At 38.2% G+C, this 18,268-nt stretch overlaps 1 protein-coding gene across 1 annotated transcript; it reads left to right on the top strand.

Annotated features, from left to right (window-relative positions):
• The first annotated feature begins 1,836 nt into the window (after positions 1–1,836).
• On the top strand, positions 1,837–12,892 carry LOC140278900 (5-hydroxytryptamine receptor 3A-like). The gene is made up of 11 exons (XM_072373986.1): positions 1,837–1,866; positions 3,590–3,653; positions 4,261–4,421; positions 7,830–7,874; positions 8,017–8,126; positions 8,772–8,941; positions 9,850–10,050; positions 10,562–10,804; positions 10,910–11,080; positions 12,252–12,337; positions 12,425–12,892. Exons 1-11 carry the CDS (start codon positions 1,837–1,839, stop codon positions 12,650–12,652), a joined length of 1,509 nt encoding a protein of 502 aa, XP_072230087.1. The 3' UTR covers positions 12,653–12,892.
• The last annotated feature ends 5,376 nt before the right edge of the window (positions 12,893–18,268 follow it).

Here is an 18,268-nt window from a genome sequence, read left to right as displayed (position 1 = left end):
ACCAACTCCAAAAACACAAACCTGGCATTTTTGATTTGGGCTCCCTGGATCTAAAAGTGTCATTCAGATTTGTGGGGGAAAACTTAACAAGGATATCCTTCCTCTTCCCTCTGCTTCCCCTTTCTAGCTTCAACTTCAGATGTTGCTACATTCACTGTCCCCCAGATGGAAATTAAATGGAAATTAAATGGAAAATTAGAACTCTTTTGCATTGTTTAGTGTGTGGTCTGAGCTCTCAGGCTATTTACTGTATGTACTGTCATACCTTTGAATAATGAGCTCCAAGGGATATTAAGTATTACAGATTTTAAAATGGGCAGACTTTGAGGAAGACCGGGTCAGAGTGGAGTCAGGTAGGTCACACTGTAAAAGGAGGATAGAGCTTTAAAAAACTGGAAGAAAAAGAAGTTTCTGTACTGACTCAGACAATTTAAGACCTCAGGCAATTGTGTCAGCTTTTAAAAAATAAAATGGGCTCAATACATCTCCTTTTTATAGAAATCTTCATTGTGAGTTAAGCTACAGATAAATTATTCATTTGTAAATGAGCACAGTTCTATCTGGCTAGTTCATGATGTAGATAATTAATTTACAGTTTACAGTGAACTTCACAGCTCACAACAACCACAAGTCTATTTGATGTAAATATTCCAACATCTTTATAATCTGCAGAGTTTATGTCTCTCTCTGTTCTCAGGTTGCTAAAGCAGAAAAGAAAAAAGTCCCTGTGAAATCTATATGTATGTATCACTATAATTAACCTATACAACAGTATCTGGCCCAACAATGAGCAGAAAGAATCATATTCTGGAATATATGAGTTCCTCAAAATGATGATTTTTCAAATTTCAGCAGAAAGCCTGGCAGAAACCAGTCAGGCCACTGAGGCTGACCAATCAGAACAGGCTGGGCTTATTTGGTACAGGAGGCAGAAACATCTCCAGAGAAGTTGGAAGAGGACAGATCTCTTGTCTAAGACAGTCTCACAAGCAAAACATGGATACTTTAAATAAAACAAGGGTAGAGAAATATTTATATTTGACATGAAAAAAATACATTTACTCAATTAAAACCTACTTAATCTGATCAATCATGGAGGATTGAATAGACAAATGTACAGCTTATGTCTTAAATTCTTCCCTCGATAGAAAGCGTGTTTGGCATTTGTGGAGATTTTGAAAACGCATACACAAACAAGACTCTCCAACCCCACCAACGTGTGTAACTGTTCTCATTATCTTACCATTCAATCTTTCCACTCTGTCCTGCTTCTGTCTTCTTTCACCTTGCAGCTCATTCGTAACCCAGACGTTAAACCAATCACCTTCATCGTCAGCGGCCTGATATCCTGTGTATCATAATCGTGTCATGAGAGAGGATGCTGGTCATCCATTTTGCTCATCACAGCGGAGATCTGGTGTTATTGCTGTGCACACATTCCACACATTCATCACTCAGGCTGATGTTCGCAAACATATCCTCTATCTCCATTTAGGACATTTAGATGTTTTATTGTTCCTCGGCTTTGAATCAATGTGTTATATTTTTAGCCCTTTTAGCTTCTCGAGGACATGGATAGATAAGTCCATATAGACATATACAGTGGCAAAAGTTTGTTAAAACTATCTGTTATTGTCAATGGATAAACAAGTGAGACATTGACTGATTTCCTAAAGGCATATATTTAAGGATGACTCATTTCTTAAGTATTGTAGGATTGCTATTTTTGGGGTGATCTATGCTTTCAGAATTTGCAGATATTGCAGTACAAACTCCTAAAATACTAGTTGATCCAGCCCAGAGACAACTGGCCCGTTGTTGGGAACAGACTACAAGATGGCACTGTGTAAGATGAGTGGCTTCTTGGTGACTATTCGAAGTAAACACAAGAAACTTGTGCTAAAATAAATATGAACCAGACTCAGTGAATAATTTTGCTGGTTAAACAACATCTTAAGATCTTTCTAACAAGCCCCTAATTGACTCTGTGTGCAAATGTTAATAACCCTGTGCATAAAGTGGGAAATGTCTTTATCAGCCTCACCTTTTTCCTGGCGCACTAATGCACTATATTGTATCGGCACGTTTGTTGTGAGTTACACAAAAAAATAGGTATGTACTTTGGGGGTTATCAGAGTCACCCACATGTGCTCCCACCACCCCTGAGAGAGCAGTGTCACCCATAGTTGCGCCGACTCTCTGTTCAAACAGGGTGGGCCCCTCTTCTCCTGCCCCCACGCCTGCTTTGGCTACACTTCCACCAGCCCTCAAAAGCGGCTGATGAGCTAGTTGTCATCATGTGCCAGAAAATCCTCTCTGTCTCTGAACACATGCTCTCTTTGAATTGTACCATTTGCAAAGTCTTCTAATACCGCTACAGCAGCCATTGTTTTTAACGTTATGCATTGCACCACTTTGCGCATGCTTTTATTTCCACTCGTGTAATTGTAGACACATGGGTTATCATAACAGTTTCCCAACATCATCTCTAAGTGTTGCCAAAGAATCAACAGCTGTAGAAAAGTGCATATATGCCAGCCATAAAGTTGGCGTATACGCACTTTTCTACAGGCATTTCACTCTTGATACATATGAACATTGCCGGGAAAAAGAGTGCAAGCCACTTTTTTGTGCGTACGCACCCTTTGTACATGAGGCCCCTGGTCTTAGTTTAGTGATTGTGACCCACCTGCCATGTGTTTGTTCTTATCTCCCTCAGTGTATAAACTCCCTGTTTTTTGGTTTTCATTTGCCAGTTCCTCCTCATACTTTGCTGTTGTTTCTTTCCATGTCATATTGCTGCTGTTCACTTTGCCTATTGTTGTTCCTGTTTTTCTCATTATGCTCACTTTTCCTCCGCCTATCTTAGAATTGATGTTTGAACTTATTTTGCTTTAGGTTTTCATTTGGCTAATTCTCTGATTTTCTGCCCTGCAGAACTGGAGGACCATTCCTTTAAAAATCCTACACCTGTCTGTGACATGTACCTTTGTCCATTTTTGTCCTGGACCTCAATATTATTGAAGCTGTGTGGGATCATCTTGACAGAGAACGGAACAAAAGCCAATATACAAAGAAGAGCTTTGGGATGTCCTTCAAGAAGCATTGAGAACTATTCTTGAAGGCTACTCAAAGAAATGACAGAAAGCTGTATAAGAGGGTTCAGACTGTGTTGAAGAATAAAGGTGCTCAGACCAAATATTGACTTTAAAGCCAGTTAGGATTGTACAAACTGATTTTACCGTATATACTGTATTAACCATTAATATACAGTTGCATATGTTTAAGTAGGATTTGAGTGGTGACTCAAGATATTAGTACAGTATATATATTCCATAGAGTGAGTGACCACTTCCCTTATCCTGTAATCTGGAAGAACTTGTGCTACGCATGTCGTGTGGGTGTAACCACCATAGGCGAATGGCTGTCTAATGGAGATGAAAAAATTAACCACAAATTCACATTAAGAATCAGTGGCTCTTTTTGCCCAGCCCCCTTTCAGTATTAGACAATGACATTATTATCACAAAATACTCTGTAGCAGCCCCAGACAGCTCTGAAAGGCAAAGAATACACATGATCACTACAGATTTTGAAGGACGGTGTGGCAGTCATGATACTTGCTGGCTTCCTCTTTCTGCTTTTTATTTCAGGTAAGTTTGAATATCATTCAGAAAGATGCAAGTGAAAGAACATATTTCTTGAATTTTACTTTAATATTACTTGTCATTTATTCATTTAAGAGTTGCTGGTGATGGTATTTATACTGTTAAAATTAATCTGAATTGTTTAGCCAGTGTAGGGTTTCAATCTGTAAGTAAAGAGTTCAGGGGTTAAGAATGGAAAATATTAAAACCTTGTTAAAAACAGCTTATGATATCAATAACATTAGATGTGCATTAGAATAATGATAACACGTTGTGGTCTTTGATTTGAGTGGCATTTTTTGATGCTGTCAAAGAGATGAATTCCTTTATCAAGAAATACTCAAAGTAATAAATCATTAGTGGATTGATGAAATAAAACCTCTGATTCCTGCCAACGCCCTCTCATAATGGTCTCTTTGGGACCAGAATCGCTTCATATTATTGAAGATATTTATGTGCTGGTTTCTTGTTGTTTGATCATGAATTAAACGTCAGTGAATAGAAAACCGACTGAGTGACACAGACTAACTATGGTTCTGAAGACTGGATTAAAGTAAAGAGGTTTTTTAAAATTTTCATTAGAATAATTAATGTAATCTTTATTTTGCTGTAGATGGAGTTTCCTTTGAGACAAACTGCAGTTATCAGGATGTTTTAAACTACTTAAACCTGACCAGAAACAACGAACTCTACTCAATGACCCGGCCAGTTAAAAACTACAAACGTCCAACACTGGTCACCTTGGAGGTTCTGCTTTATGCCATCCTAGATGTGGTAAGTATATCTTTATTTTAGATTTTTTTCAAATAACAGAGTGCTGCAAATCTTTGTTACTGTAGGCTTTTAGGCTCGTCGTCTAATACCAACCAGATGAAGCATGGCTTTTATTCTTAAAACAAACAAAAAGAACGCTTCTATCAAAATATTGGTTAAAAAAAAGACAAAGACACTGCTCTTTTTCTGTTGTATTGTTGAACTTTGTTTATGGAAATTTACATTTCTATACACTTTCTGGTAATATTCTGATCATTTTTGATTAGTTGATGATCAAGACCAATTTAATTTCTGTGATACAAGTTTGTGCCAATGGTTGATATTTAAGTGTAAAGACTGTCAGGGAGAAAAGACTGAACAGCGTGCCTCCACATATGTTCAGAATCCAAAACCCGCAGAACTAATACTCGCTATTTAAACAAGTTAGGTTTGTTTCACGAAAACAAAAAAGTGTTTAACATTTCTAAATTGCTTTACTTATTTAAATCACTGTAAACATTGAGTTTAATGCTTATCCATTATATTGCCTGTGATACATTACCACTGTAATTGTCAACTAAATTAATTAAGTTAAATTCAATTCAACCTTATTTTTATGGCACCAAATCACAACTAATGTCATCTCAAGTACCTGATCTAATAAGGAAGACATAGACAAGATCTGGCTTTTTTGCTTATGAATAAAATGAAAACACAAAGCTGGTGATGGCGGCAATGTCGCGAAAACAAGCTCAAAGAAGGCTTCCAACAAGACTTGCGGCCAGATCAATACTCACTTACATGTGTAAGAACTTACTGAATACTGTCTGGAAATAAAAGTAGGAACAGTAAAGTATAATGTTACAGGCAAATGTGAAACTGTTACTGTGACAAATAATATTTCAATATAACACTGATTACAATGACTCCACACACACTTGTCGACTTGTCTAATAAGCCTGTCTAAGCCTGTCTAAGTCTAAGCCTTGTCTAATATGTTGTCATCTGAAATCCACGGTTTAAACTGTGAAATAGTAACTAGGCTGTTGTTTTCTGTTGGCCAGGGTTCAAGAGACACGACAGGAATCAGGGCATGTGAATATACATACATACCACATAGATTTTTCTAAATGGTTAACTATATCCAGTGGGTCTGCACTATATGCGGCACATAGGGGCACTGCTCTGAGTCGGTATTTCCTTTATTTAACAGCTTTTCTGCATGTGTAAATGATATGATCAATAACAGAGGCATGTTACTGATTAGGCACCCCCTCCCTCTTCACACCCCCTCGCCACACAAAAAACTTGCACTACAGGACAACATAATCGAAAGTCATTGTAACCTTATTACTGTAATCTGATTACTCAGATTACTGTAACCAGGTAACTGTAATCTTGACTAATCTGATTATAGTAATCTGATTAGAGTAATCTTGAGTAATCAAAATACAGTAATCTGAGTAATCCAGGAGGTATGAAGAGGGAGGGGGCGCCTAATCAGTGACGTGCCTCTGTTATTGATCATATCATTTACACATTTGAATAAAGAAAATGTCTACTCGAAATTATTTTTCTGCGATCGCTCTGGCGCCCCTTGAAGTGCAGTGACCCTATGCACCGCATATAGTGCAGACCCACTTTTTGCACCACTGGATATAGTTAACCATTTAGAAAAATCTATGTGGTGTGTATATATATTCACATGCCCTGATTCCTGTCGTGTCTCGTGAACCCTGGCCAACAGAAAACAACAGCCTAGTTACTATATCACAGTTTAAACCGTGGATTTCAGATGACAACATATTAGACAAGTGGACAAACATACGTGTTAAATGTTTGAGACTAAGCTTCCCTGTTCTATCAGCTTTGTGTGTGGAGTCATAGTAACCTTCTTACTGTAATCTGATTACTGTAACCTTTTTACTGTAACCTTTTTACTGTAACCTTATTACAGTAAACTTATTATGGAATTATTATGAATGGGGGCCGCCAGTCATGTGTCTGCATAGCCCTCTCATACCCCATCTAACTTGTAACATGTGGGACCTAAACGTGCACATCGATTCTAACTCCAACCATTCGGAGATCAGAGCAGAAGCAGAAGCACAAGAGCACAACGACTGTTGAAAACCTGGTGAAGGTGATGTCTTGAGTCAGCGATCTCTGGCACAAAAGTGTTCTGGAGAAATGTAGGAAGGTGATGTCATCATGAAGAATCACATCTGAAGAAGTAGGAAGTCAGTGTACTAATGATGACACAAAATGAAGGATCAAAACTTAACCTGTATTGAGAGCTGAGACACGAAGACAATGTAATTGCTCAGTCTCGAGCCTTCACTCGGAAACCACAATATGTAGTTTTAGGACTGATACAGTAGGAGTTGCACGGTGGTGAGGTGGTTTGCACTGTTTCCTCACAGCAAGAGGTTTCCAGGTTCAATTCCCAGCCAATTCTTTGTGGAATTTGAATGTGTATGTGTGGGTTCTCTCCAGATACTCTGACTTCCACTGTCCAAATTGGTGTCTAGGACTGACTCTCGGTCTCACTTGGGCCCTGTGATGGACTGGTGAGCTGTGTAGGGTGTACCCCGCCTTTTGCCCAATGATCACTGGGATGGGCTCCTGCCCCCCCCCCCCCCCCCCCCCCGCGACCCAACAGTTGGATTAAGTGGGTATAGAAAATGGATGGATGCTGCATCCATTAGTTAGTAAGCATTTTTATCTGTACATCATGTACAAGCTATTTATTAGGTCCACCATACCAGTACTCGGTGGATTCTGTCTTTACTGCAAATGCAGCCTTATGTATAAGTGTCACGGATGTGAAAAATTCTTATTATGTTCTGTTCGGTGAATACATCGTATCATTGCAGTAGATTTGTCATAATGATGTGGTGTTTGGTGCTGTGAGGACAGTGGCCGGTTATCACCACATGGTCAGCAACAACAATTAGACAGGCTTACATTTAGTTCATTACTCAAAGGGACCAAAGTGTATCAAGAAAAGACACACAAAAATAAGCAGCCTTGACTACAGAGCCATGGCAACTCTAGACGCTGCTGTCTGCATGTTCAGTAGAAAATCTGCATAGTTTTTACAAATCTTGTCCAGTTTCGCAGCTTCAAGTTTCTTTCTACACAAAAAAAAGATCATGTCTGGGCAGCTAATTTGTCTACACTTACATGCACAATGATCTTCCACAGAGAAAGTTAGAGACAGCATAGAATCTTCAACGTTTATTCACACAATCCACAGCGTTGTGGAGTCAGACCTGTTCCTGTGTGCTCGAACAAGATCAGTGGTCCTGAGCTAAATGGCTCAGTCCAACTGTGGTTGTTACTGTGCCGAGTGTGTGCAGGTTGATCGCTGTTAGTTGTGCTGCTTTGATTCTGATAATGATGTGTCCTCACTTTAATTCTTTACAGGTGGAAAAAGATCAGAAATTCATCCCTTATGTTTGGACTGTCATGGTGAGTTCTTTTCAACAAATTTCCATTGTGGCTTTACAAAGACAGCAAAATATTGTCTGTTGATTGGCTATTTTTTTCTTTTTTTAATTTCTTGAGACTTTGCCTTTTACTTTTCCTTGTTTTCCTCCCTTTTTCTATTTAGAGGTTTCACAATGAGTATATTTCCTGGGATCCAAATCAGTTTTGTGGAATTGAGAATGTTTCTGTTCCTGCTGAGATTTTGTGGAAACCAGATCTAGCGATTGAAGAAATGTAAGTGATAAGACACCCACAAACGCACAGCATGCAATGTTACTACCTCTGTCAAGACATCGAATAACATAATTCTAACCTTTTTGCTGAAGCCTGAACCCTCAAAAGGCATTCATGTGCTCATCTTGCAGAGGTGACCTCATTGGGATTGATGTAAAACTTCTGCCATAAAGACATGAAGATGTGAACACATCCTAATGTGCTGATTGCATATATCAAGTTATCTAAAATGACATAATAATGCTGTCTTGACAAAGAAAATGGCTGACAGATTCTATCTAAAAACAAAATGAGGAAAATTGATCTGTATTACATTCTCTGATCTCTACGTAGTTCTTTCCATTAAAGGTTTAGATTTTTTTTTAAACCCGTGTGATTTTGAAAGGTACTGGATTGTGTGTTTTTGTTTAGATACACAGAAACTCAAGTATCTGGATGTCAGTTTGTTGTATTTTATCAAACAAAACTTATTCTGAGGTGCAAATGTATTGTGCCTGAAAACTCCCCACAAAGATAAACGTTTTTATGCCAAAGCAACCACAGTGAGATATAATGAAGCTCTGGTGTTGGGTTTTGATCTGTGTACCTCTAATTTTTGAAGGGTTCATAAGCACTTACTGTGCACGTGTCTGTGTTTTCATGCAGGACAGAGAAAGACAAAGCTCCTCCAAGTCCTTATCTCACTATCAACAATAAAGGAGAAGTTGAAATCCAGAACGACCAGGTGCTGGTGAGCACCTGCAGGATGCACATATTCACATTTCCCTTCGACATTCAGCGCTGCAACCTCTCCTTCAAATCTGTCATACACACCGGTGAGAACAAGTTAAGAATCTTCTTCACGAAGAGATGATCAAAGCCTGTAAATCAGTTTAATGTAGTGTCACGACTCAAAACAGCTACTGTGACAACCTTACATCTGTGACCTTAAGACCTCTGTGAGCTTTGTGTCTTTACAAATTTGATAAATGGACAAACTAACCAGTGTTGATAGACCTTCTTTCTTTTCTGATCTCTTCAATGGTCAAACATGTTGGGAACCATTTGGCTTAAAGTGGATGTTGAGAATAGATATGCATTCAAAAGGACTTAGTGGAGAATTAGGAACAAATGATATATGTGGATGCTGCCATGACTGTTGCTGTCCATTGGAGCCAACATGGCCTATGGGCTGGATGACAACGATAATTTTGTTCAATTTGAAATGTACTCAGTAAAATTTTAAAGTTCATTTTTTTATACCACAGTCAAAAACCCCCTTCTGCTGTGATTGGTCAGCTCCAGTGGCCTGATCAAGCCCCTCCCACCGTACTGCATATGCTTACTTGTACTTGCTAATTTCATATTTGAAAAATGTAACTTTTTTTTTGACAGAATGAAAACTTTAAAAATGATTCTCTTCAAAATAAACTCTAAAATACTATTTAAAACACCTGAAAAACTGCATTTTCGTCATTGTAGGGCAATATACGGGTGTTCGGGTAAGATTTAGTCCGAGACACTATACAAAAGCATTCAAACCTCAAATGTTACTTCACGGGGACTTGTGGTTATCAGGCCCAGCTGTTGCCAGTTGTTATCATAAAGAAGTCTTTAAAGTGTGTATGATATTTGTGATTAAAACTGGACATTGGTGACATCACTGTTGTGTTGTATACAGACTTTCATCCATTTCTCCGTTGTTACCTAAAATAACGTCACTTTACTGTCATTTCCATCTCAGCCAGGGACATTCGTCTGCAGCCGAGTGACAACTCTTCAGAGGCCACAGAGTGGTCTCGTGACTTGATGCGGACCCAGTACGAGTGGCTCTTCATCAACATGAAAGTAACTGCCATCAACGCCAGTAATTCAGGTGATCAGGACACCATCATTTACACTGTAAGTGTAATAGCCTATTTTACTCAGATCTATAGCAACAAATGTACATTTAAGTACATTTAGTTGCTTTTTAAACACTCTTTAAATGTGCCTATAAACGCACTTTAAACACGCTTTTTAAATACCTTTGTTGTTTTTCCACATTTATCTAACCTTGTTATGATTGTGCAGTGGTATGACTATAATATGTTTTAAAGAGCCTACATTATGCTTAAATGCTGATTCATAATGTTGTGTAATTTTATTTAGAGTAGATTTAAATGCTTTGATGTTAAAAAAAAAAAAAATCCTAACCCCTGCACATTTCTTTTGCACTAAGTCATTTACAGTATACAAACACTCCTGTCTCTTTAAGGCCCACCTGCCAAAGGGCCCAATTATCTCTGATTAGTCAGCTGACTGTTCAGTAATAGTGGAATGTATGTAGCTGCTCATTCTTTGTTTTGGATGTGCCAAAGTAGCCTTAAGGTGGACATTTTGCTAACAGTACAAAATGTATTTGAAATAAATGTTTTAGTGTGACTTCATTAAGTAAAAGGTGAACGACAAATGAGGCATTTTGGTGTTTTCAAATTTAATTTTACAGATCAACATGAAGAGGAGGCCTCTCTTGTACATTGTCAACTTCCTGCTCCCTGTCCTCTTCTTCTTGTGTCTGGACATGTCCTCCTTCATGATCTCAGACAGGGGGGGTGAGAAGCTCAGCTTCAAGGTCACCGTGCTGCTGGCCATCACAGTGTTACAGCTTATCCTCAATGACATTCTGCCTTCCTCGACTGACAGGGTTCCACTTATTGGTAAAGAAACTGAGTCTTGCTTTTATTGGACTATGCATTATATAATCAGTATCAACATGAACAGTTTCTTGTCCCAATTAATGATGTGCTCCCTGCTCCCTGTAGCGGTCTACTGCATTGGGATTTTTGGCCTGATGATGCTCAGCCTCCTGGAGACAATTTTTGTGATGTATCTGATAGAGAAAGACTCTCAAGGCAGTGAGACAGATAGGGACCAAAGCCTGAGGAAGGAAAGTATAAAAGATAACAACGGTACCTTCCACAGCTGCCACACAGGTGAGAATTGAATTTTAGTCCAATAACAGCCACACGAGGGTCTTCAGTAATCACTAGTTGTTTTTTAGTTCCCACATTTCCTGTTTTACGTCTCATACTGGCATGCATATTTGTACAGGTGCCTGCATCAAATAACAGAATATGTATCACAGTGTGTCACTTGTTGAGGCTTAAGAGTAGAAGATTTGTTCATATGGAAACAAAATTAAGCTATGCTTAAACATTGAACCTGGAACAAGCAAAGCTTCATACTATAAACACATGTGAAATCAAATGTCAAATATGAGACATATCTGTGGCATTCATTGCTTTAATTTATTATTTTTTTAAATCTTATGCCCTTTTCTCTATTTGTAGCCTTCTGGGTTAAATTTCAATTGTAACCCTTTTTTACAGACTAACAATAATAATAATAATAATAATAATAATAGTAATGATAACTCTTTGTGAACAGATATTCTGCTTCCGACTTGTCCAGAAAGCTCCTGTTTTCCACCTTTCCTTTGACCATTTTTGGGAAGGGTGGCGACTGGTAGCATAAGGTCACTAATGAATGTCAACAAAGGAGGGGTTATGGGCCCTTAATGACGCGCAAAAGCACCAGCAGAGCATTCTGGGATTTTTTATTTATTAGCGTTGCATGTGCTGTTTACCGACTGGCCAGCTCTAGTTGACATTTGGTATTATCTCACGGGCCAAATATAATTACACTGTGGGCCAGATTTGGCCCGCGGGCCTGAGTTTGACATCTATGCTTTAAATGATTGGAAGTTGACTCATGGTCTTAATAAATCTATATATATCACTAAATATATGAATCACAGCAGCTTTATTGGGAATTCTGCTTTATTAATATACACTTACACTTTACTGTTTTACAAATAGATGCAAAAAACAACTGAACTGTGCAGAGCAACAAGGCCTTTTGAGTCTAGTTGAGTGCATACATGCAATGATTTGATCCCCAAGTCTCCAGGAGTCCAACTTTGAGAGGCTCAGTTTTGTCCGATTTTGGTCAGACTAACATGTTTACATTCAGTCCAGTTTTGGTTGGATTTACACAATAATTATTGTGTTTTTCTAGTATTGTGTAAATGTGTGTTCTCTCTCATATCCCGCGGCTGAAAATGAAAAAAACATCATTTTGAATTTGATAAAACTGTCCTTTCAGAGGTTCAGAAAAGGACTCAGAGCGGGTGTATCTATGAACTGTCTGCTGTTGAAAGTCCATCTGAGCTGCTGTCTGCCTTCAAAGAGGTTCAAATCTGGTTACACTTTAATTCCTGTCTCATTCAACACACACTGTCCTTAACTCTAAATTTGTCAATCAAATCACTCTTGCAGGGCAATAGCAGCAAACAGACTGAAGACCAAACCTTGGAGAGGCTTTCAGATGAGCTGAGAAAGATGGAGAAAACATTATCTCTCATTCTGAAGACTCAGAAGGAAGAGGAGAAGCTTGGATATTGGACCAGAGTGGCTAAAAGAGTCAACAAATATTTCTTGATTTTCTATGTGACAGTGTCCATTTTGTTCTTGCTTGTAATCTACTTACAGTGGAACAATGTTTAGAGATGATCCCTGCATAATACAAACATGATTTTCAAGTTACTTTTTCATCATTAGCTGGACATTAGAGTGTCTTAATGCAGGATGTTTGTGAGAAAAGTGTTAAGATAAGGTGATAAAATAAGACTTTTTGTTGCATTCACCTCAAAGTTACACTTATATGTTGCTGTTCGGTAAGCCTGCAGCAGCTCATCACTATCACCACAATTGTAGCTTCCTGTCTCAGTACACAAGAGGCTCCTCAGTCAGAGGGTTGGAGAGAAGGTCTTACTTTCTATTCAGTTAAAACCTGCTAACATTGTACATCACAAGGGAGTGAATGCTCACAAACAGGAGGAAGATGTTGAACTAGTTAATTGCTTCAGCACTTTAGGAAATAAAAAAAAAATACTGACTGTCAAAGATGGTTCTGTCGTTTAAGCTCCTGCTTTCCATTAATGTGGTGGCAACTCAACATGTTGGTGTCGTGTAAATGACTTTCCTGATATATATTTTTTTTTATGGTAATCTGACATCTTACTCGGTCAGTTACCTGGTTAAGTTTTCCAGAGGAATCCAACTGGTCATAGAATTAAATAATGAAATAATCGCTGTCTAAACTTTCTTCCTTTATGGTTTTACCTGTGATGAAAAGCAACAAAACAAGCTGTTTTTTGGTAGCATCTGAGCCAAATGAACAAGAAAATTATATTCAACTGAAGTTCCATGCTCTCTGTATGATCTATCTAAATATCTGTAACTCCTCTCATCAATGGCTGCTTTGTATTAACACAATGCTGCATGTTTGTTGGCTTGATATAACGTGTTGCTTTGAGAAAATGGTAACTAAAAGTTGTAAGTTAAAAGTTACAAGTAAAATATCACAATATTGTTCAGTTGGTTGAAACTATGCTGTTAGTAGTAGAATTAAAGGAATTAAAGGTTTAAAGGATTTTTGTCTTTTTTAAATGGTTCCCATAAGGGATAAGCTTTTCCTAAGAGAGTTCTCATTGGTTTAAAAAATATGAAGTTGAATTAAATTAAGAAATACCTTAATGAACCCAAAATGAAAGGATAAAATTTGCCAGAATGTCAAAGTGGTTCATCCAGTCTTGACGCAGCGCAGTGGAGGAAGGTCTAATTTACTGAGATTAGCACCTTGTTCACTTGGTTTTGTTTCACTAATTCTAAAAGCCTTATATTCCCAAGAGTGTTGTTTTACTTAGTGGTACATGTACATATAAAACATGTTTGCAGCATCAGCACTAGTGTTGTGTATGATGTAACTGTAGTGTGACTGTATGACTCTTATAAGTTGTTTAGTTATGTATCAGATTTCTACTGAGGACATGCAATGCAATTGGCTTATATTTCTGCTCTTTCACTAGCTTATATGGTTTTAAAAGGTTTGTGATCTGCCCTATAGTAGTTTTGAAAATGTGTATCCAGGTCATGAGTAAACAACAAATCCTCTCCTTTCTCCTTAAAAAAAAAAAAAAGAAGAAAAGAACAAACACACGTTTTTACTATTCAGAATCAGAATCTCTTTATTTGCCAAATGTACAACATACACAGGAATTTGACCTGGTGTAACATTGCCACAGAACATTAAATAAAAGTTAAATTAGCAGAAAAAATAAAAAAAGAAGCTGAAAAAAATATATACAGTTGAGGTGGGATATGTACAGAATGAGATGACTGGATGTGCATACAGAGATGGGGCAGAGTGCCACTGTTATTTCAGCTGTCTTTAGGAATGGTGGGGGGTGACTGGGATGGTTTGTTTAGGAGGGTGATGGCTTGGGGAAAAACTGTGGCTTTGAAGGATCACATTTATAAAATCAATCTATCTAGATTGGTTAAAATCAGTTAGAAATTCATTTAAATACAGTATGGTGTGAAGTAAACCAGATTAAGAAAACCGGCTCTTGCTGCAAATTGCGCTTTAATGTTGGCGTGTTCAACAGCATTGTATGGGAATTTGATATACCTGGCTGAAATGCAGATATTTCCGTCCCTGTCCTCTGGCATGGCTCGGCTCAGGGTCTATTGGCACTGGACTGGATTAAAGTAGAGTTTTTAAAAATATTTTTATTAGAATTAATGAAATCTTTATTTTCCTGTAGATGGGGTTTCCGTTGAGACAAACTGCAGTTATCAGGATATTTTGAACTACTTAAACCTGACCAGAAACAACGAACTCTACTCAAGCCTGGATAACTATTTCTGAAGGCTACAGAAAGTTGTATAAGTGAGTTCAGACTGTGTTGAAGAAAAAAGGTGCTCAAACCAAATATTGACTTTAAAGTCAGTTAGGATTGTACAAACTGTTTTTACCTTATATACTGTATTAACCATTAATATACAGTTGCATATGTTTAAGTAGGATTTGAGTGGTGACTCAAGATATTAGTACAGTATATATATTCCATAGAGTGAGTGACCACTTCCCTTATCCTGTAATCTGGAAGAACTTGTGCTACGCATGTCGTGTGGGTGTAACCACCATAGGCGAATGGCTCACTAATGGGGATGAATAAATTAACCACAAATTCACATTTAGAATTAATAGCTCTGTTTTCCCAGCCCCCTTCCAGTATTAGACAATGACATTAATACAAAATACTCTGTAGCAGCCCCAGACAGCTCTGAAAGGCAAAGAATACACATGATCACTACAGATTTTGAAGGACGGTGTGGCAGTCATGATACTTGCTAGCTTCCTCTTTCTGCTTTTTATTTCAGGTAAGTTTGAATATCATTCAGAAAGATGCAAGATGGTAAAATACATATTTCTTGAATTTTACTTTAATATTACTTGTCATTTATTAATTTAAGAGTTACTGGTGATGGTATTTATACTGTTAAAATTAATCTGAATTGTTTAGCCAGTGTAGGGTTTCAATCTGTAAGTAAAGAGTTCAGGGGTTAAGAATGGAAAATATTAAAACCTTGTTAAAAACAGCTTATGATATCAATAACATTAGATGTGCATTAGAATAATGATAACACGTTGTTGTCTTTGATTTGAGTGGCATTTTTTGATGCTGTCAAATAGATGAATTCCTTTATCAAGAAATATTCAAAGTTGTCACGGCCTCGGGACACAAAACCAGGGTCAGTTCAGATTTTATTCAGAGGTTTATTTAACACAGCAAGGCAGGTTGAGGATATCCAAGCAGAACAATAGAACAGGGCTGTGAAAAAAGCGCTCTCCTCAATAAATAAGGCTGAGGACGAGCGCAGCTATGAAAGTTAACTTGAACAGAAATCTCCCCACGCTGGGAGGGAGACAGAAAAGCTATGAATGTTATCTAAATAAATCTCACGCACTCCTAATGAGGCAGACTTATACGCTCCGTAGACTTAAACGAAAGACGCACTCTGAAGAAAAAAAAAAGGCACTATGAAACTTGAACTGTAATCTTAAACATACCTTTAACGGCGGCGAACAGGATCTCAAGTACAAAAACACAAGATCGCTCCACTAGTGGAGGAACTATGAAACATTAAAATTACACGAACGCAAAGAGCTCTGCTAACGGAGATGACTTTGGAAGGTTGCAAATGAAAAATAAAAAATAAAAAAATAAAAATCACTCCAAAAGGGAGGAACAGAAAATCTACCGTGAGAAATAAATAATCTATGGCTATGAAATAAATTACAAAGAAATACCCTCTGCAGGAGACTGCAGGCTCGGGGTAACTATGGCTATGAACCTATGAAGACTATGGAAGACGAGGCGCGTCATGAAGCTCTAACGGAGACAACATACTGGCACAGGACAAAGGGAGACGCAGGCTATTTGAGAACATGAGGGACCAAAGGGAACAGGTGGAAACACTGTCAGCGAATAACATCTTTAGGAATGGTGGGGGGTGACTGGGATGGTTTGTTTAGGAGGGTGATGGCCTGGGGGAAAAACTGTGGCTTTGAAGGATCACATTTATAACTTTATAATTATAACACATTTGTACTTTTATACTAAAAATTATTTGGTGCAAGACAAATAGGCCACTTACACAGGAGTAAAGCAGGCATGTGGAAACTAACTGAGGAGCACTAGGAACAGGTTCTGAGAAAGTAAAACAGAAAGTAACAAAATCTGAGAACCATTGCACATAATCTTGTTTATAACCTGTCTACTAAATTACTTTTGCAGGGCAGCAGCAGCCAACTGACAGAAGTGTCCATTTCAGTGGAAGAAGTCTCAGAAGAGTTGAGAGAGATAAAGAAAACGATTACACTTCTCAGCAGCAGGAGGGATGACAAGAAAACTGGCTACAAATCAACTGTGTTTTCACAAATTCTTATTTTACCACAATCATTCTGTTTTTAGTTTGTATCTTTACGGAGTGGCTCCTTGATCAAACCTGATAATAGAAAAATGTTCAAGTCACAGTTAGTTTAATAAGGACATGAACATGAAGGACATGTTGTTTGTGAGTTGTGTATATGGAAGTAGCCCTTCATTAATGTTGCATGTTTTACAAGCTGCTACACATCTAATTGATACAGATGTGTATAGAATATGACGGCAGTGGGGTTGCATTAGTAATAAACATAATAAATATTTCAAATCCACAGATAATATCCTTATATGAGTGTTAAAAGAGCTGTGTTTCCCCCATGGACATGTGCTCCTCTAAAAGCCTTGCTTTCCCACATCCTGGTTCTAACACAGCTAATGAGGAAGTGTGTGGCTCCCCAGACACATTTAGGACAACCTTTCACTCCAGTGACTGATGAGATGTTTTCATGTCACATTTAAGATATTTACACTGAACACTATTCTTACATTTGTAAAACTCTAGTATACTAATATGATTTATAGTGGATGCATATGCATTCACCACATAGTTTTATAACGCAAACACATATACTTTAAGAGTTTCTGTACATTCTTGCAGCAATCTTGTGTTGTGTTTATCTTATGAAATACAGCTATATATTGTTTCTTCCTGTTTGCTTTAGCTCTTTGTTTCAATTTGAGTATGTCTGTTATGTATTCAACATGTGGCTTTTCAAAATCTGTACAAGAAACCCAAATAATAAACTTGATGACATAACGCTGTGGTAATTCATGTCTTTGGTTCTGGGGGCGCTTTGTCTTCAGCATCAGGGTAGGTGCTGGCCCACTGGGGGCAAATGTCTGGGATGGCCCTCGCACACTGGACTCATTCTGGGTGTCCGGTGCTTTGCGGGGCCCTGGCCCGTCACCCCTGGTTCCTTGGTTCTACCCGGGGAATTCCTATGCTGTTCTCTGGACTGGAGTGTGGCTTTGCTGTGATGGGCTGCCTGGTTTCTCTCTTCCATGCTCCATGGGTGCTGCTGGTTGCCTGAGTATGGGGCCTCTTCCTGTCTGCTCCTGATCTCTGGAGTGGTTGGTGGTTGCTGCCCCCTTCATTTACATTTCATATAAAACCTTTATTTTAGCCATATATTTTGTATACACACACACACATGCATGCCCAGACACTAATTCACTTGCATGCTCACTCTACAGTTGCCACGTCACTTTGTGGCTTCAATAATATTCAGTGACCAAAGTTAAGTTCTCATATTCTTGTTGCTTGTGATATTGCTGCTGTTCGTTTGTTTCTTTTTGTTCGAGTTTTTCTTCTTTCATCTTTTTGCAC

Source organism: Leuresthes tenuis, unplaced genomic scaffold (assembly GCF_036924035.1).
Source record: "Leuresthes tenuis unplaced genomic scaffold, fLeuTen1.0.hap1 SCAF_20, whole genome shotgun sequence".
NCBI classification, from domain to species: Eukaryota; Metazoa; Chordata; class Actinopteri; order Atheriniformes; family Atherinopsidae; genus Leuresthes; species Leuresthes tenuis.
This window is presented reverse-complemented; position numbering and strand designations above follow the sequence as displayed.

Bases quoted from the DNA above. Each gene is read 5' to 3' on its own strand.
- LOC140278900 (XM_072373986.1), top strand. From the start codon at position 1,837: ATGGCACTGTGTAAGATGAGTGGCTTCTTG. The intron at 10,051-10,561 runs GTACATTTAAGT...ACGACAAATGAG, and splicing joins TCAGATCTATAGCAACAAAT to GCATTTTGGTGTTTTCAAAT. The intron at 12,338-12,424 runs GTTCAAATCTGG...TCACTCTTGCAG, and splicing joins TGCTGTCTGCCTTCAAAGAG to GGCAATAGCAGCAAACAGAC.